We start from the raw sequence: 20,329 nt of genomic DNA, 5'->3' as shown, positions 1-20,329 counted from the left end.
GGCCACTCTATTCCTTTCATGTAATAGCCTATAGTCTATTTTTTTAGAATATAAATTGGCAGACATTTCTCCCCTCCTCCAACTTAGCACCTACTAACAGCTCATAGAACACCTTTGAGGGGAAACTGAGACAACTCTGGCCATCTTCCAGAGACTCTGTGATTGTTATTAAGGTTGGGATTTCCTGTTAAACAGATCAAGGTTATACCATGTGTACACTGTCAAATGTCCAACTAGTTGTTAATGTCGAGATGTGTTAAAATTCTCCCTGGCTCTTCACAGTTACAAATTATCCTCTACATGGATGCCTTCCCAAGCTTACCATTTGCCCATGGGATAAAATCTAAATCCTAGAAATAGCATTCAGACAAGTGACTCTAACCTGCTGTTCCAGGCTTGTCTCGTTCCTGAATTCCAAGGCACCTTGGACCTGTCCAACTTACCTTCTTTCCATTATCTACCGCTCCATGCTTTCCTATGTCATTATCAGTCTGTCAATTCTTCTGGGACTCCCTCCTGAACAGGTGGTTTGTTTCCACTCATCCTCCAGGCTTCAGCTGACACATCCCTGCCTGTAACAAGCCCTCCATGCCTCCTTATGTACAGGTATGAGCTTCCTTTTGCCTTGTGTTATCATTTTTCACACTCACATCTATTCATTACTTATTGTGTCTTTTTCAGTTTTTCATGCTTGTCCGTGAGCCCACAGAGGTCAAAACACTGGGTCATTCATATTTCTAAGCCAGTGTCTAGTACATTGGAACTCAATGCATGCATGTTGAAACAATGGACAATTAAATGGATGAACAATAAGACTAAAGGATGCTACTTCTTGGCAATTAATTTGTAGCTGGTATTCAGTAATTCTGGAATGGAAGGAAATAGACTTCAGGTTCTATGGTCACTAGTTGATATTTCTTATTAATAAGGGAAAACTCTGAACAAATGTGAAGTGTTGCTGAATGATAGGACCCTTAAGGAATAAGTGAAAGATAGTGTGTGTGGGAAGGCATCTAGTGTCTTCTAATGAAGGACTTCAGTTTTCACTCACTTTAGTCTTCTTGAACACCCATAGCTTCTCATTCTTTTTTGGTCCCTATACTTTTAACGTTTTCTGTTCAGGGAAGCAAAGAAAAAACTCTTTATGCACTCTTGAAGGATGATGCCTAAGTCTAGGATGGAATCACTGCTTTATCTGGTTCTCTGTATGTGCACGGTGTATTTTCACTGTAGTCTATGAAATGCTTGCAGACAGAATGGGAAAAAAAGTTATTTGACAGCCAGTCTCAAAGAACATTGGCTATGGGTCAGAATTACCCGGGAGACAGTCTTGATGACAAGCCAAGCAACTCTTTTCCTTAGCCTCATCTTCCTTCAAGCTGCTTCTCTGTGTTCTGTTCTAGCCATCCTAGCCTATTTCCAACTTCTGGTACTTTCTGTGCACCCTTCTCCACTAGGCCTTTTGTAAAAGGCTATTATCTCTATCAGGAAACTCCTGCATTTCCATTTTTATGTGGTTGATTGCACTTACCTCCCACCTCCCACATCACTCTCTTCCCCAACTAGGTCAGAACCTTCTTTTGTGGTGCTCAGGGTCCCAAGCATTCTACTTGTAGCACTTATTAAGACCACAATTTCATTTATTTATGAGTTATTTTTCTCCCTCACTGGAGAAATTCTCGTGTCTGACTTTCTACCAGTTTATTCCCAATTCCTACACAGCCCTAAGCGTGGATGAAAAAAGTAGTAAGTAACAAATCTGAAGCCCCAGATCAGCAAATGCAAAGCCTGGCAGTCTGTGGGGGCTGCCTGCGGTTTCAAGTGAATGGGGGCAAGCAAGGTAAGGGACTTAGTGTTCCAACAAAATGAGTTTGCAGTGACTGCCTTGGACCAGTGTCTTCTATAAATCCCAGGTTGGTCTGATCCTGCTTCAATTCATAATTCTCCCATAGTTGAGAGGATCCATCAATGTGTTGGATTGCTAGGTCAGGGTTTGGAAAGAAGACAATGCAAGTGATTATTCAAGTTATTGAACATCTCTTATCAGTCCCAGACTCTAACCTCTAGGGGGAGCCCAAGGACTCCCCCTCCTCTCATTTGGAGGTGGAAGTGGGAGTGGTGGAGCTTAGGAGGAGGAAAGGTGACCCTAAGTGGTGCTGGACCCAGTGAACTCTTACCCACTCCGTAGTTTGCACAGTTTGTTTTTATTCCCTGTGCTCTATTTTTCTTTCCTGTTGAGTTTGCCGTCAGATGGGCTTGTTAGAAAGAGTTCATAAAACTTCTACGAAGGTGCTCCCCTCCAGGGCTGTCCTCATAAGATTTGGTAGCTGATGCTGTAGTTAGGAGTACAGATGGAGCTTTTACCCGGCACATTCTTGGTGGTGTCTTTATTCCTTAATCTCTCAGCGTGGGGATAGGCAGCAAGTTGAAGATAGAACTAACACGTCAGCAGACCAGGCATTGTGTTGTACTCTGGAATATTATGATAAGTTAGACATACTTCCTGGCCACAGAGACCTTAAGTCTCATCATTTAGTAAGTTAGACATCTATGTTTAAGCTAAATAATCACTGGCAAAAATGCAAGGCGGAGGAGCCCTGGTTTGATAATAGTGAGAAAAACAAAACAAAACAAAAAACCAGGGAGTTATAATTTACCATAAACTCAGAATGAAAATCTAGTGTGATGTGGCAAGTGAGAAATCTTGTGTAATTTTAGGCTCCATTAATAGAAATAGATACACTCTGTGGATCAAAGGAGTTAATAGTCCCATTGTAATTAGGGCTGGTCAGTCCACATCTAGAGTATCATGTTTTCTTCTCAACACCACATTTTAAGGGGAACATGGACAAATTAGAGTGTGTCCAGAGTAGGCTGACCAGGCGCTGGAAAACCCTTCATACAGGGTTGAATGAAAGGAACTGGGAATGGTTAGCCAGGGAAATAAAAGACTTAGATTGGAGACATAATCGTTGTTTCCAAAGATTTGTCATATAGGAAAGGGCCTGGGTCAATTCCAAGTGTCCTTCCAGAGAACACTTCCTTGGGACAGGAGTTGAATGAATGGGTTCAACATGGGGAGAAACTTTCTGGAACACACCGTCAAGTAGTGGACTGACTAGGAGGTCTCTTTTGTAGAATTTCACTTTTGTATTTCCTGTTTTGCCTCTCCTTCTCAGGGCAAGAACTGATTTGTAGGTTTTCTTTTCTCTCCTGACTTTCTCACCTCTCTGGCCCTTCTTGGTCACCCTAGTAGAATGAAGGCATATAGTTTCCTTCCATGTGAGTGACAGGTAATATTGAAAGCAAATGCTATGTTAGCACTTTACTGAAGTGATATTGAATCCTTAATGCAAAGGATTCTCCCATTTTACAGATGAAGAAACAAAGTTTAGTTAACTTGTTCTGAGTTACATAGCTATTACGTGGGATTTGTATCCAAGAATTCTGCTTGTATACCTTATTCTCCTAATCTCTCTGCTATATCTGCCTCTGCCCCACTGAAATGTATGTTCATAAAACAAAGCAAATTAAAACAAAAACAATAGGTAGATTAGTTGATTGGGCCAATATAAGCTAATGGAATAGGATTCTTGATCCCTCCATTGCCCCCAGGAATTAGGGGTAATTGAATAGTGCAGAAATAAGCATGTGGCCTGTTGGGTGTCGAGACAGTGGTGTTCAGTGTGTCCCTGGACCTAGCACTACTTGTCACCTGAACTGTGTATAGTGTCCTTGTAAAAAGAAAACACTGCTCAGATCCATGAACATGGTCTGTGTATGTCATCAGGTTGAGCCCCCTGTCATTCAGTGGCAGAGCTAGGCTTCTGATCTAAACATCGTTTCTTTTACTGGCATTCTCTCTGCTCATTTCACTAGCGTCTGGATATTCTATTTTAATCATGTCCTTATTGCTTTGCATAGCACAAAGACTTTTATAACGAATAAAGCAACTGAAAAGCTTTTTCCTCATAAAAACCTCTGTGACTCACCAAATACAAACCACAGCCCAATAAAGCCATGATTAAAGTCAATGTAGAATAAATCTCTCAATGAATAGAATTTCACTTTCTGTTACAAGTCATCCAAGCCCTTTGATGTATGTTGGACCCTCCTGCTCATAGAACTCTTGTCTTATCATCGCTCTCCCTAGCCATGAATCTTGTGCCTACAATTGCTCAGCAGGATGTCTTGGCTAAGAGGAAGAGAGAAGGTTCCCTGGAACACATAGAGAACAATCAGGGAAATGACCTAAGCCCAGAAGAAAATCAGTGGCAAACTGATAGCTTTTCCACCTGGAATTCTTGCTTGTGCTGATTTCAGAGACTGCTGAAGGAATAAGTGTGGAAGACTGATTTAGAGAGTTTTACCTACTCTTTTGTCTTCTGGCTCTTGTCCTGGGTAGATTCATGTTTTAAATCTTAAAATAACAATAACAACAACAAAACTTCCATCTCTGAAACAACATATCTCCCAGAGAAATTTATATTTACTACCTGAAGCTATAGGTCCATGGTACCAGTAACCCAGGGATTCACTGGGTGATGTGAATATATGACTTCTGGTATACCCAGACAATGTGTATTTTTCCTTTATTGTAGCAACTATTAATTCAGAGAACTCACTGGCTATCTGGTCTGATAAACTTTAGGTGGTTTGAATTCTTTGCAATAATTTTTTCCCAGCAAATCTCCTCTTAGGGCAATCATAAAACTCATTTTAATGTGTTCATAATCTTACACCCAAAATTAGTGACATTTTTATGTAACGGATAAAAGGGAGATTGCAATTATAGCTGTAACTGTTATGGTTCCAGAAAGGAGCCAACTAAAGAAAGGACGAATAGAGCTGGTTATTTTTAAATGACATTCTTCAAATATGACGAACTGTAAATAAACTGTATATTGCTCTTTGAGGGTAAAGGCCAGAGGTAGACCTCCTCATAAGGCCACTGGAAGGTCTGGCTTCCAAATGCTTCAAGCCACTCCTGATATGGGTCGGCTATGGAATTTATCTACATAAAGCTGAAGGAAGATGAACTTTTGAGACTGATGGAAGCTACTTGTTTAACACATTGAACTTTGACATTTTTACAACCACTGCTGATGGCTGTAGCAAGAGTTATGTAAACTGTCCCGAGTGCAGTAAAAACAACCCCACTGGGAAGTTTTAGGACAGTTCAAAATGTCTGACACCAACAAGGTGACTTTCATCCCTCATCAGGAAGAAGTGAGAGTCAGAGAAGAAAGTAAGCTCGCTCAGGCTCATTTCAAGAGGGAAACTCTATGTCAGATCTCCACTGTGCTGCTCTGCTTGACGCCAAGTCTTTCTTTCTACAAGTAGGACCAAGTGTAATGCTGTGTGGTGGGTTGGCAGGTACCTTGCTCTCTTTCTGCCTCACCTGTCTCACTTCACACGGTCTGTCCAGCCTGCTTCCACTTCCACCTTCTCTTTGGGATGACTTCCTACTTCCTAGTATCTGAAAGCACCCCTTTGGTTGTAGCTCTCATCACATTCTTCCTGATATGCTATTAGTCAGATGCGCCCCTTTCTTCTGATTCCATTCCACCAAGGGAAGATAACAGAGTTGACCTTGGCAACATGGGCCACATGCGTATGGTAGAGGTTGGAGTTAGATCCATGACTTCCATACCCAACATTAATTGGTAAATGACTCTAATAAAAACATGAGCCTGTCAAAGATCCTAGGTGAGGACCGAGAACCATGGGGAAGCCATGTGTAGTCCCCGGACCAGCATCATAGGTTATCACCTAGGGGTTTTAAAAATGCAGAACCTCAGCCTTCATTCCCTACCTACTGAATCGGACCCCAGGTGGTTTATATGAACATAAAAGTTTAAGAAGCAATTCCCTAGAGAATCAGAGCAGGGTCAGGCTCAGGGTTAGGCTGGATGAGAGTTTGGAACTCAGTAGGGGTGGAGATGAGAGCAGGTCAGGAGTGAGCAGGTGAAAGTCAAGGTTGGTGGGTGTGGGTGGGGGCCAGGAGATCACTGCCTACACCAGGGGCATTTGAGGTTGCCTCTATACACTGTGGGTCATGGTACATGGGTGGATCCAGACTGAAAGAAGGACCCAAGCCCTCTGTAAATGTGAGAGCCCAGAGAACAGAGACTTCTCTTACTTCTCTCTCTACTACTCTGGGCCTAGCACGGCACCTCACATGTCACAGATTGGCACCACTCTCTGCTGAACTGAATGGACCCCTCAGCCTCTCCCCCAGCATGGGGTATTGTAATAGACAGGATAGTTGCCATTGATTCTACATTTCCTTCAGGAATTTCTTGGTGAATTTTTTTGGCAGTACTGGGCTTTGAACTCAAGACTGTATGCTTACTAGGCAGACAATTTACCACTGGAACCATGCCTATGGCTCTTTTTGCTCTGGTTATTTTGGAGGTAGGATCTTGCTTTTTCCCCAGACCAGCCTGGACACGAGCCTTCTATTTTACACTTCTCACAGTAGCTGGGGTGACCACGCCCAGATTTTCTGTTGAGATTTTTTTTCCACTGAGATGGGATCTCAAGAACTTCGCCCCTCCTCACTGACCTGGAACTGCAGCAGTCCTTTCTCATCTCAGCCTCCTGCGTAGCTGGGATGACAGGTACATGCTATCACAAAGCTATTGGTTGAGATGGGGTCTCATAAGATGGGGTTCAAGGCTCCGACTGGCCTTGCACTGCTATCCTGAGATCAGGAGGACAGCAATTTGAGGCCAGCTCCTCTGGGTGAGGTGGCACGTGCCTGTCATTCCAGCTACATGGGAGGCTGAGGTGGGGAGGACTGTAATTCAGTGGTGGTGGTGGTGGGGAGTTTCTTGAGACCCCATGTCAATGGAAACAAGCTCAGCCCCCAAGTAGCTAGGATTCCAGTCTTGAGTCATTATGCCGAGCTGAGCTCATATTTTGTATTTTCTTTAGCAAACAAGCAAAGCAAAACAAAACAGCCTTGAGAGTTTAGTCATCATGTCCCTTGAGAGCCCACGCAGTTCTTCCAAACGACACCTGGGTGTCAACCTGCCAACATGTCATTTCTGCAAAAAGGCAAAAGAACCTGCTGGTTCACATCATGACTGTCTGAAAAGTCAGTTCCCAGGTGCCAAGTTCAGAGCCTCTGAGGAAATGTAATGGCCAGCCTCTGCGGATGGAACCTCAGGAGTGAGCCCTGCGTGCAGCCTCCTCCTGGCAAGAGTTAATGTGAAGGTGCAGTGAGAGAATGTGAGACTGGGGAGCCAGCTCGGGGGATTGCTATTGCAATCAGAAGACGGCCCAAGTCAGAGCTCCAAAGCTCTTTGAAGGGACGCCAGCTCAGACACATGTTTCCAATTACCACGCGCAATCTCGAGACAGTGTGCAAGTTGCACTTTCATTATGTCAAAGTGAAAGGCATGGTGAGGGTGAGATAAAGGGAGAGAGGCCGCCAAGAGGGAGACTGGGCTTAGTGGTGGCACCAAACATTAGCCAAAGCACCGAGCCAGCCTCTAACACGAGGCTGTCCCTGCATTCAGGGCTGTAGGACATCCACTCTGAGAACTATTTTTCCCTTTTTATTCTGGTGATCAAGGAAACCCGACTGATACGGCTGGAGGAGGCCCCATCTTGAAGAAGATATTTGACCAGCTCTGCAGTAATTTAGGTTGAACACAGATAAGATTTTGGGGAAACCATGCAGGAACTTTAACTGTGTCCATCCACAGGATTTTGGGGTTGTTCTATGAATTTCCCCAAAGTCTATATTTGCAGGAGCAGCCAGTTGTAGCTCAGAATGAGATGAGACTACTCAGTAATTCTCTTTCACATCCAGGGCTGGATAGTCTCTGGGTTGGAATCTACCTTCTCTTAATTTTCTCTTCTTATGACTGTAGTCATCATTAGGAGTATTTATTTGACTTATTTGTGTGTTGTTCTGTCTTTTTAAGTCAGTGTGCAGATGCATATGAGTGTAGAATGTCCACTTCCTGGCCGCATCTTTACTCTTAAGGATTATTCCCATGGCCTCGTCTATCTGTCGCTTTCTCTCTTCCTCTTACACAAGTCTCTGTGTCTGGATATTCATTTGCATATTATGCATCTATCTATCTATCTATCTATCTACCTATCTATCATCTACATAGATGTGCAGTTGTGTGTATACTTACACGCTTTATATGCAATAATTTATGTGCCCAGCACTACACATGTTTGCAAAGTAGCTTCCATCGGCTTCGTCATTTTGGTTGTAAGAGAAGTGAAGTGTGGAGAGGTCAGTAACTTGCCCAGAATCTCTCAGCTAAGCCTGTGGTGAGGCCAGGCTTTGCCCCTGGCAGTCTCATCACCTTCTTTATGATGACCCAGCTCTGAAAGTGACTCAGATGCCTCCCACACTGTGGTCTCAGAAAAGACCTTGTCTTCACTCAAATCGTTACTTCATCTATTGCAGGGGACAGGAGACAGGGGTGAGGTTGGTGACTGTGGAGAAAAAGATGGGAACTCAATTTTGCCTTATCTGCCTGGAGAGGCTGACTGAGTACCTGCTGCATTGCAAGATTGGGTCCAGGTGCTAAAGGGACACTGGTGGACCCTCATCGTTGATGCTAGGGAGCAGTCCTGGGTTGGAGGAAACTCCTCTGGCTGCTGTGGTGGGAAGGACTGCCCAACTTATTCTTAGTCTTGGGTTCCTGAGCCATCTCCACCAGCCCAGGCCAACAGTGGGCAGGGCAGAGCTATTCGGTTGCAGACCCGAGGGAACTGCAGCAAAATACATCCCACGTGCTTGACACGTGGAAAGTCAGAGCCAATGGTTTATAAACGTGCCAAGAGCTGGGGAGTAAACATCCCAGAGAGCCCAGAAGAAGTTCCCTGGCAGGGCTGTACGTGAGCAGAAAGCACAGCTGGATGGCTTGCCTAAGGTGGATGTTAGTTTCGGAGCCCCGAGGCTTGCTCTTGGCACCCAGTAAGCACTCAGTAAACACAGTGGTCACTAGTGCTTGTTACGGAATGAAACTATGCTCATGTTATAAAACTGCCAGTTCATGAACCTCCTTGCCTGTGGAGAACAGATCCACCCATTCTAATATCCTTTTAGGGTTCTCAGCCAACTCTACTTTTCAAAACTAAAATTTATTATATGTTTCTTAAGTGCTAGGCACTTATATATACTTAGGTATATTATCTCATTTAACCATCTCTGGGCCCTTGAAGCAAAGCATTGCAATTGTCCTTACTTCACAGAGGCAGAAATTGAAACTCAGAGAAGTTAAGCAACTTGACTAAAGAGGCACAGCCTAAGGAGAAACATCTTGCTTGGGTGACTCCAAAGCCCATGCTCTCTTAATTGCTACAGTAGAAACTTCTGGGATGGGATCTGGAACTAAAGAGCTGCTGTTCTTGCTATGACCCTTCACCATTCCCCCCACTGTGCACTTGGCTACTCCACACTTCTGATGCCAACAACTAAATAGTTAGTGAGCACCCACAAAACTCTCCTAAATCAACCACGGCATTGTTAAGTTCGGAATATATTACTTTGCCTGACCCTTGCATAGGACTTAACTGTTTTCAAATACATGGTTTGGGTTCGTGCACACAACCCTGGGTGACAGGCATGATTATTTTCATTTCTCAGCTGCACAGCTGGGCTCAGAGAGCTTTGGCTTGCCAGCTTCACAGATAGAAATGGGTGAGGGTGAGGGGCTGGGCCTGGGACTCAGCTCTGCTGACACCATCACACTGGCTGTTCCCTTACCACCAAAGTCGGTGTGGACTTTGACTCTGAGTGGCCCATGCCTCCCACTGTTCCATTCCAGCCTGTAGAAGGAAGGCAGTTAAGTCTGTGCTCCTGCGAGCCTGCGGGTGCACTTGCTTCTGCTTCCTTGTCTACTGTATCTTTTCTTCCAGCAGCAAAGAACATGTAACCCAGGTGGGGACAGACCCTGCCTCTGCCTCCTACTCAGGCCTAGGAGAAACCACCCACCACATGTACAGGACTTAAAGGAAGACATTCCTGTGTGCACAGGAACAGAATTAACCATTTGGTTGGTGTTGATGAAAATCCGTACCCCACAGGCTCCCTGTGAGGGAAGAAAGTAGCTATAAGGAGGTGCTCCTCTGGCTGGGGGACGGGAAGTAAGGGGACAGACTGTGACCTGGAGTCAGTCTCACCTTTCTGTGGGATCCAGGAACTAGGAGCTTTGTCCCAGGGAGGCTGCAAGAGCCTGACTAGGAAGCTGGGTTTGAGGACCAGCAGGGTGTGTAGCAGTGTTTTTTGGCATGCTGGAAGGACACCTTCTGGTGGAGGAAGTTTCTGTCAGAGAGGAGAGGCCTCATTCTCACCTTCTGGGCTTTTGGGGGATCCCAGGCAGGACAGTCCGAGGGAGGCATGTGGAGGGAAAGACTGGGTGAGCAGCAGCTGCAACTCAGAAGAGTGTCATGGGAGGTTTGGAGCTGGCTTGTTCAGGATCTCAAGTGGCTGGGCCTTGGTGACCTGGCTGGCCAGGGGTGGGTCTGCAGCCCCAGTCCCTCCCACCCCCACTCCATGTGGGGGGCACAGTTCAAGCTGCAGGAACCACCAAGCATGGGTTGTTTTTGGATGGCTCCCACTTGGGTCAGCCAGACTGGTACCCTTCATGCTGTGTGCAAACCCTGGCTCCCACGCTGGGCTCCCGCATGGGCCTGGAGCGGGGGTTGCCTTCGGGGGAAGGAACTGAGGTACTGGAAGGGATTCCTTTTAGCAGCCTGGGGCAAGAGAGCAGTGCACAGGGAAAAGAGGCCCCTCAGCCTCCATTCCCCACAGATGGAGTTGCAAGCTTTCCCTCTCAGCAGGCCAGGGAAGCCTCAGGCATTTTGCAAATGCCCCAAGAGTTTTGCAGTCTGCTTCAGGTCTGGCTTTGCTGGGGTGACCGCTCAGGAGCAGAACTGTCCTTCCTGAGAACTTCTGGAGCACCTTCCTCACCATTGTTGTCCCCAGTCCAGGACCCAACAGGGCTGCCCGGTCCTGAGAGAAAGGGCTCCAGGATTGCTCATGGGCAAGGCCTGGGATGCTGAAGCCTTGGCATTGGAGCCCGGCAAAACCTACAGACCCAAGTCAGTAGTAGGGCTCCCTTCTCCAGGCCATTATCAGACCAAGTATCTCAGCACAGAATGTTCTGGTTGGTGTTTCTTGAACATAAATCTTTATTCCTATTGCAGTAGCTTTGATAGAAAAAAATAGAGCACATTGAATCATGCTTTTACCCTAATCAAACGGTCTTCATGGCAAAGCTCCCTGTGTTTCTAATTTGCCCATTTGGACAGGGGTGGGGGTGGGACAGGACGGTAAGAGTTGCAGAAGAAATGAATACGGCCATTTGCTTTTTTAGAGGATGGTCAATTTGGGCCTGGTTTCTTAAAACCAAAGAAGGCATCTCATCCTTGGAGAGGGTGGGGAGAGGGGATGCACTGCAGAATAAAATTTCCATGTAATGTAAGTGTTCCATCTCGGGGAGAAATTGTGGCTTGAGGGAAAATACAAAAAGAACTTGGCAGGGGATAGTGGCAGCTTGAAGCTGGGTCGATCCCTGCTCAAGGGTGGATCCTGCTGTCTCTCTGTCACCTTTATCTCTCTAAGCTGCTCTGGAGACAGTGCTCATGAGCATGTTAAGAAACCCCAAAAACACTCCCCCCCAAAAAAAACACTACCCACGGATGCAGGCTGTCTTGGAGGCAGAAGGTCCGGTAAAGGTGAGTGGACACCTTCCTCTTCCTGCCTTGCCCTCACACCTCTTTGCATCTGTTTCCTTCTGCTGTTGGGAGGAGCAGAAGTCATTATCCTCTCCTGTCTTGGTTCCCCTCTCCCCCAAATCTTCTAGGGTTTATTTGTGTTGGTTCTCACTCCATCTGGCTTTGGTTTTTTTTTTTTTTCTCTCCTCTCCAGCCTTTTGTTTACAGGTCTCATGGCCCCTAGACACCTTTGGCTAGTTATGGAAATCATTCACTTAAGAATAAAAAAAGTTTTCAAGACCCAGCATGGAGGTATACGCCTGTAATCCCAGATACTTGGGAAGTGGAAGTAGGAGGATTGCAGGTCTCCTGGGCAGAGACCAGCCCAGGCAAATGCTTGTGACCTTACCTGAAAAACGAAATTAAAAGCAAAGGACTGGGGTTGGGGCTGGGGCCAAGTTGGTGGAGTTCTAGGCCTTAAGTTCAAACTCCAGTACTGCAAAATATATATTATATATAAAAATATGTATTTATTTATATATCCATATAAATGTTTTCAAAAGTTCTTTCCTGACAGGTCTCTGGCATCCCTGGTTGGGAGCTGGGGCCTCTGGAAGTTGCTGATGGGCTCTGTGGGTGGCAAGAGTGTTGGAGGCCCTGACGTTTTCTTGGGGTAATGAAGTCTTTCTGCAGGAAGCCATGAGGGGTAAGTGGAGATGAGGCCACCAGTGCTAAGGCAATCTTAACATGAAATCAGATCTACCGTGACAGGTCCCAGGAGATTATTTTGTTACTTCTCTTCCAGATGGCAGATCTCTCCTTAAAAGGAAGGTCTTTGGTGCAAGCTTCCTTTCTCTACCGTGAGTCTCCCAGGACCTGCCTGGACTTCTCTGAAGTTGGGGGCACCAACTGGTGACCTGCCTTCTGATCTGACAATCCGCCACTGCTTTCCTTCCCCAAGCGGAGCAAACAAAGCTCAAAGATCCAGGGCATGGGGCAAGTAATCCAAGGATTAGGTAGAATAGGCGTCTCTTCCCATGACGCCTGGTGTAGGGTAACCAGCTAGCTTACCCTACAGCTGCAGTGCTGGCTTTGGGGCTTGGTGGTGGTGGTGGTGTGTTATTAGGTGGGTGCTCCAGGGAGCCCAGGGTTGCTGGGGACGATTCACTGTGCAGCCTCTGAAGACCTGCAGGCCATCTTACAGAGAAAAAGGACTGAAGTGTCAACACATAGGGATGCTTCAAAAATTTAATAAATAATGATTTTTAAAACTGTATAAACTATAAATTACCATGCAGTCCTTATAATTTAAAATAATTTACAGGCTGAGGTAGGGAGGGGCCCAGGAGAGTGTGGAGGGGCAGGTGGGAGGGGGGCTTTGGCAGGTCAGCCTCGCCTGGCGGTCTTTCTGCTGAGCACACACACGCAGGCTGTGTCAATCCGGATGAACCGCCAGGCAGCCTGTTTGTCATCGGTGGTCAGCGCCTTGACAAAGGTGTGGGTCGTGGTGCAATATGAGTTCCAGTGCTTGGAGTCAATGCCCCGGCACCCACTCTCCACAGGGTTGGGGTCCCTGCACTTGGTCTCAAAAAAGTACTGTTTGAATACACTGTTGTTAATGTTCACCTCTCCCAGCACCGTCACCTCCTTGCCCTTGATGTCCGTGGCGGTGGTCTTGTCCCCAACCCACACGCTGACACTGTCACACACAGAGAACTCCCCCATGTGGAAGACAGGGTGGGTGGATGACCGCTTGCTCCTGTGAGTCCTGTTGAGGGAGGCAGCGCCATCGACCTGGAAGTCCACGTCCAGGTCCTGAGTGTCCGTGGAGATGGGTGGGGGCTGGGTGCTAAACAGAACGCGGGGTGACCGCAGTCGTCGCTTCTTAAACAGTCTGGGGTCCACAGTGATGTTGCGGGTCTGCCCTGCCACCCGGGCGGCTATCGGCGCTGCAGGGGCGCTGCGGGATCTGCGGAGGGCTGTGTCGAGTGAGTGCTGAAGTTTAGTCCAGTGGGCTTGGGGGACGGCGTCTCCTGCTGGGACATTGCTTGCTGGGTATGGTTCTGCTTGGATGCCGATCAAAAACACTGTGATCAGAGTGTAGGGCAACATGGATCTTACGCTCTGCACCTGGAATGGAAAAGACACCAGGTTTATCCCCTGGAGAGACAGCTGGGAGCTGCTAAAAGGCACATGCTGAGGGACCTTGGAGGTGAGTTCCTGAGAGGATGCCAGGGGTCTGTGGACAAGAAGACCCTAAATTTATCCTTCAAACAGGGCACTTTTGGGAGTGGAAAGAGATGCTGGCCAGAATTAACATCAATGGCGGGCGTAACCAGACTGACACAGACAAAGCTGGATGTGTGGCTACCCAATCTTTGGAAGGGACAGAGCTCATGAAATCCTGCCCAGTAGCTTGGTGTGATCATGGGGCATCACTCTCAGAATCCTTTGATCTCTTTGACAGCCATCTTGAAGCAGCAAGCGTGGGCAGTATGGGTGCCCACGTGTGCCAGGGAGGCAAGGGGATGAGTCTGACATGGCTCCTGGTGTCTTGGATGTGGCTTTCCTGGGAAGGCTGCTGAGGTCACATTCTGAAGCCCAGGCCATGAATACATGCCTTCAGATGGCAGCACTGGATCAGCTCAGTCTCGTGAGCCCACCAAGCTTCATGTTTGGCAAAAGACTTGCCACCACAGCACACCTCTTCAGCCACCACCCCACAAGTACAAATATGCTTCTGTAAACACTTCTCTTAAGCAGGTGAGGTTTTCACATTTTTCATGTGTTCATTCCCAGCTTGCAGTTCATGAAATCCGGTTAGAACTCACATATAAGGAAACCGATTCACAGACAATCAGCTAAAAGGCTTAATGTCACACCAACAACTAGGCCAGAGATAGAATCCAAAATTGACTCCTTACTAAGCCAGTCTGCCCTTTCACCCATCTTCCCTCCCTTTTTCTTTCTTCTTAAGCATTCCTTTTCTTTTTACTATTGGTTCTTATGTGAGTATAGACCAAATGGCATCGATCTAGCTATCCCTAAGAAGGCCCTATGCTACACAGCTATTGGTCACCAGTGGACACTCCCGATCCCCTTGGTCAAGTAATCGTGAAATCCTGCTCTAGGGACTTTCACCTGCTCCTCCTGGGCTCCAAGTCATACCTGCAAATGCAAATGGCACCTCCTCTGTTAGAGCATCCCTATACAGTGTTCTCCAAACTTCCAATTCTGCTTTCTCCCACCTCTCCCTCCTGTTCTTGCAGGTGCTTTGCCCCCTACCCACTTTTTCCAGCCTGGTACAAATACCACCTACTTCTTGAAGTCTTCCCCAGTCACACCAATCAAAAGTGATCTTTTTTCATCCTGAATTCTAGAAAACAGCCTATCAGTGCCTGTGTTTTCTTAACTACTAAATCATTCTAGCGAAAAGAGCTCTGCATTGGATCTGGGGTTAGAAAACTTTGTCAGGATATTCTGCTCAAATTCTTGTTAACAGGAGAAAGCCGCTTAATCCCACTGAGCTGTGGCTTCCTCACTGATAAGGGGAAGGCATAAATATTATTTTCCCAGGGTGGTTGTTAGGATTAAGTGTATGCTTACCAAAACTGGGTTCATTCTGAGTCACTTCACTCTCCCTGTGGCCAATGACTCTTCTTCATTTCTTTTGCTACCTAGCAATTTACTCTCTGAGTACCCATCATCTACAGTTCCGCATAGCTCTTTGCTACCCCTCTCTGACTTCTCTCAAAGCAAGTATCTGGGCCGGACTCCTTGCTGGCTGTGGGTGTGAGGTCCTGGAGAGAAGAGCCCTGTCAAATCCACCTGGGTTGGTTACTCCATCCCTTAGTGTACCTCCTTGTCTTCCCGGCAACCTATCCATAACCTTCTCCGTTCACAAGTCAGAATGTCTCCTGAGAGAGCATGGGGAGCTATGTGATTTGCATTTTAATCCTTCCATGGCCAGTGCCTGACATGTAGTAGTCTTCGAGAAATATAAGGAGAGTTAAGGACGGTGACTGGGGGTGGCCAGAGAAGCTCACCCTCTGTTTCCTCCACAGTAGTTATGGTTTCTTTTTTCTTTCTTTGGCAGTACTGGAGTTTGAACTAAGGGCTTCTCACTTGCTAGGCAGGCACTCTACTCTTTGAGTCGTGCCTCCAATCCTTTTTGCTCTGGTTATTTTGGGTCTGGATAGGGTCTCACTTTTTGCCCAAGCCAGCCTGGAGTACAATTCTTCTATTTTATACTTCCAACCACAGCTGGCATGACAGACATGCATTACTATGCCCAGCCTTTTTCTGCTGAGATGGGGGTCTTGTGAACTTCACTGCCCTAGCTGATCTGGAACTGCAAGCTTCCTGCTTTCAGGCTCCTGCGTAGCTGGAATGACAGATGTGTACCACCGTGTTCAACTATTGGTTGAGATGGGGTCTTGCTAACTTTTTGCCCAGACTGCCATTAAACAGGGATCCTCCCAATCTCCACCTCCCTTGAAGCTAGGATTACAGGTGTGAGCCACCAGCACCTGGCTATGGTTTCTTTTTGACTGTGTCCAGGACTACTTTCCTGGTCAGCTTTAATCCAGCAAATTCTACTCAATACTGTGCCTTTATTCAGTCAAAAATAGACAGCTCTTTGGGGAGCTACCAAGAAGGAAACCACTACATTCTTTTCTCTTTGTTGCTTTGAAGAATGTTTTTGTTTGCTCCAGTTTGCTCTGGTTGTTTGCCGTGCAAGGAGGAGGTGGCATATCTGGGCTTTTGACCATCCCCAGATCTGTTGGCTGAGGGTCTTGCTGATAAATGTTCAGCCAACTCTTACAGAATTGATTATTCAGTTGGCAGATGATTCAAGCTACTTTTGCTTCTTTCTTGTTTCATTTCTTTCTTCTTAGTACACGATATCTTTCATCAGGTGAATAAAGAGAGAAGAAACAAAACTGAAATCCATCCTCTTATATCCAAATTAGTAACACCTGTTAGACTTTGGATGGAGAAATGAAGAAAATTTGACTTGAGTGTAGGGTTTCGATGAAAGTGAGGCACATCCTACTCTTTGCTCCCCACAGCCTCATTCTGCCCAGCTCATCCTCTTCTGAGGAGTCTCCTGAACTTTCTGTGCAGCTGAAACCTGTACCGGGCCCTCTAGCCCATGGCTCCTTTGAAGCCAGTTTGGGGCCTCTTGCTTCCTGAGGGCAATTCATGATGGCTATTGGCATTTTAAATGCAAGCTACCCAAAACAAAATCGTCATACCCAAAAATCCTCCTATCACTGCCCCCTGCTTCTTCCTTCCTCTGTATTCAACAGCAGCAGATCCATTTTGGTGGGTTTTATTTTTTTGAACTGGGATTTGAACTCAGGGCCTCAGGCTTGCTAGGCAAGCACTCTACCACTTGAGCTACTCCACCAGGTTAGCAGCAGACCCATTTTGGACCACTTCATAATTTACAAAGCATTTCCATAGCTACTGTTTCTTCTGATCATTTTTCCCCATCCTCCTGATTTTCCTTTTCCTATACCTGGAACATTATACCTTCATCTACCAGCTCCAAATTCAGCCCATCCCTGAGTGTTGCCCTTTCCTCCCTGACCTCTAACTAGCGTCACTAGTTGAAAGAGTCACTTCCTTCTGTAGCCTCACCTATGTGCCCCTTGGTCTGACCATGGCCTGTGCACCACCTGATGTCCTAAACCTTTGCTTCTCTTCTTTCAATACCTCCTCATAGCTGACTTCCCCACGCAGCTTCTCAAGCGTAGCTCAGCTCACCTCACCCTTCTCAAAGGAGCCAGTGGTGGGCCCTTGACTAGGGAGCTCAAGGAACTGTCCAGGCTGGCATCTGGCCCTGCCTCCTTCCCTCCCCTCTCATAGCTTGCATTCCTGGCACAGGAGTGCCTGGCACAGTTCCTGACCTGGGCTTTCCCACCTTTGCCCTTGCTTCATGCTCTGCCTCTAGGCACGCTCCCCCTGGCCCTCCCTGACCCTTTTCTGCTCTCCACCTCTCCAGCTGGAATCCTGCCTATTGTCTTTCAATAGCCAACTTCAAAGCTACCTCCCCTGGGGAACTTTTCTAATACCAGAGAAACCAACTCTTTCCCTCTCCATCCTTCTCCTCTCTTCTAGAGGGGGCGTTCCCGAGACTAGAAAGTGTCCCGTTTGTTTTTGCTACCTGTGTATGACCTGACACTCCCAGGTAGCTCCACCTCTGAGAACCAAGTGTCTGTTTCTTCCCAGTTCCTTAATTTCTCCATCTGAGTGATGACGTTGAAAGTACCTTTCAACTCTGACAATTTTTTTTTTTAAGGAATTATAAAGTTTTCCACTTCGCCTAGCATCTGCTTATTCTACTTAACTGACTTTACGAAGCTCTTAATGTCTTACGTTACTTCCAAATTCACTGTCAAGGTACCACCTGGCACCTGATGTCCTTTAAGGGCGATGGAGTCTTGATTGTGCACATATTGTTTCATTAAGGTTTGAAAATATCTCCAACAGATCTCTTGGGCTTTTTAGTAAAAGGTGTTTTGGGGTTTGAACTCAGGGCTTTGCGCGTGCTAGGCAGGTGCTCTACCACTTAAGCCATTCCACCAGCCCTCTTTGCATTAGTTATTTTTTGAGTAGGCCTTGCATTTTTGCCTGGGCCAGCCTGGATAGTGATCCTCTTATTTATGCCTCTCAAGTAGATGGGAGAACACGCTGCACCACTGGCCAGATGGGGGTCTCACTAAATTTTTGCCAGGGCTAATCTGGGACTGCAATCCTGCTGATCTCCATGTCCTCAGTAGCCGGGATTACAGGCATGAGTCACCACATGTCACCTATTTATTGATTTATTTTTAACACAGTCTTTTTTTTTGAGGTAGTGGGACTTGAACTCAGAACCTACACCTTGAGCTACTCCACCAGCCCTTTTTTGTGATGGATTTTTTTTTTTTTAGTTAGGGTCCACAAACTATTTGCCCAGGCTGGCTTCGAACCAAATTTTTGACTGGAAGTTTTGGGGTGGCAGGAGAACTTCTATTTTTAATAAGTTCTCAGGTGACACTGATGCTGCTGGTCTGGGGACTAGAGCCACTGAACCAATCTGTACTTTTCAAAGGCCAGCCTTGGAGAGGCAGAGTGACTTGGGGTCATGAGACTGCAGCTGTGCTGTAGTGGGGGGTTGCGCTGTGGTGCCTCCTCTGCTGCTTGGCCTCTACACTTGTTAGAGCAGAGGGGCCCGATACTGTATGCACTCTGTCATCCACAGGTCCTGGGGTGCTGACTCAGCCTTCAACGTCAAAATGAAACCTCTGCTCAGATTGTGGCTTTTGCCTTCTTGGTACCAAAAATCCAGACACAAAGGAAATTAAGTTAGTTAATTGTTTTTATATCTGGCATCTCAGCATTCTAAGCATCTTATAGACTTGATCAAAAAGCACATATAATGCCCACGATACAAATATGCAGCCAGAGAGTGCCAGCAGGTCCGGGTACCCATGGGTGTCCTGCAGGACAGATTTGACCCATCTAAGGTCTTAGAGACACATCTTAAATGAATAGGGTGAATAGTAATTAATACTTATCATTTTTTGGGCATGATTGTCTAATTAACCATGACAAGAAACCTGGGAGATAGGCCGTAGTATTCCCATTTTACAGATGAAGAAGTAAAGACACAGTAAGCTTAAGCAACTTGGTTCTGGGCCACACCTGGTAAAGGTGGAACTCAAATCCAGGCCTGCCAGTGTTCAGATCTGGAACACTAAGCCACTTCCATTCCACTGGCCAAGGGCATGGAGGGGACCACAAACCTTCTGTCCACGAGTTCTCCTGCTCGCACAGCCCAAGGCATTGTGTGCAGGGTTTGACTGACACTGTCTATTTGGGGCTTTGTGTTCTGTGACCCTCGATGTCTCTCTGGAAACCATGGGGCTAGCCTGAGGGCACATGGGATGTCCTTTCTGGATAGCTAGAAGAGCCATAGTTGCAGCATCACTAAGAGCCACACCAGGCCCCTGCCCATCCACGAGGTCTAACATCCCTCCCTCAGCATGTGTGTGGCTCACGTCCAGCTGTTCTGTCACTTGGGGCCTCTACTCCTTCCACCCCAGCAGTTCCACAGCTAGAAACCTTGGCAAGGCAGGCACTTACCTCAGAGTGGCCAGGACAGAAAGCTGCTCCCTTGGCAACGCTGTTATTGGGCCCAGACGCTGAGCCAAACTTGGGAACAGCATGCCATCCAGCCCCTTGGACTGCCCGACCACAGGCCAGAACTCTGTGAAGAAGGAGAGCTGGCGTTAGATGGTGGGCCCCTCATCACAGTCCTCAGCAGGTGGACGGACATCTGTGCCCTACACAGGGGGAGGTATGTACCCATGGGACAATTTCTACCTCCCCAAGTTCCATTTTATCAGCATCAGTGCTCCGAAAAGAGCTGAAGTCCACCTACCACCTTGCCAGGGGCAGCTCTTGGTGACCTCTCCCTCTGCCAAAGTTCCTGGCTTCCTCACACACACAGTCCATGGTTGATCTACATCTAGTGTAGGTGCTTCTAGGGCACGCCAGAGACCTGTTCCAGCAGATGCCTGATCTAGCACCAAAATGCAAATTGTCCTGTCCATTCCACATGCATCTGTGTAGTAGACTTAAC

At 46.8% G+C, this 20,329-nt stretch overlaps 1 protein-coding gene across 1 annotated transcript; it reads right to left on the bottom strand.

Moving 5' to 3' along the window:
- Nucleotides 1-12,967: 12,967 nt before the first annotated feature.
- On the bottom strand, nt 12,968-19,939 carry Ngf (nerve growth factor). The gene is made up of 2 exons (XM_020153159.2): nt 19,831-19,939; nt 12,968-13,824 (listed from the first exon to the last, which is right to left on the bottom strand). Exon 2 carries the CDS (start codon nt 13,804-13,806, stop codon nt 13,081-13,083), a length of 726 nt encoding a protein of 241 aa, XP_020008748.2. The 5' UTR covers nt 13,807-13,824; nt 19,831-19,939; the 3' UTR covers nt 12,968-13,080.
- Nucleotides 19,940-20,329: the final 390 nt, after the last annotated feature.

Source organism: Castor canadensis, chromosome 12, assembly GCF_047511655.1.
Source record: "Castor canadensis chromosome 12, mCasCan1.hap1v2, whole genome shotgun sequence".
In the NCBI taxonomy this organism is placed as follows: domain Eukaryota; kingdom Metazoa; phylum Chordata; class Mammalia; order Rodentia; family Castoridae; genus Castor; species Castor canadensis.
This window is presented reverse-complemented; position numbering and strand designations above follow the sequence as displayed.

What these genes read in the sequence shown, in the direction of transcription:
- Ngf (XM_020153159.2), bottom strand. Translation starts at nt 13,806, where the DNA reads ATGTTGCCCTACACTCTGATCACAGTGTTTTTGATCGGCATCCAAGCA.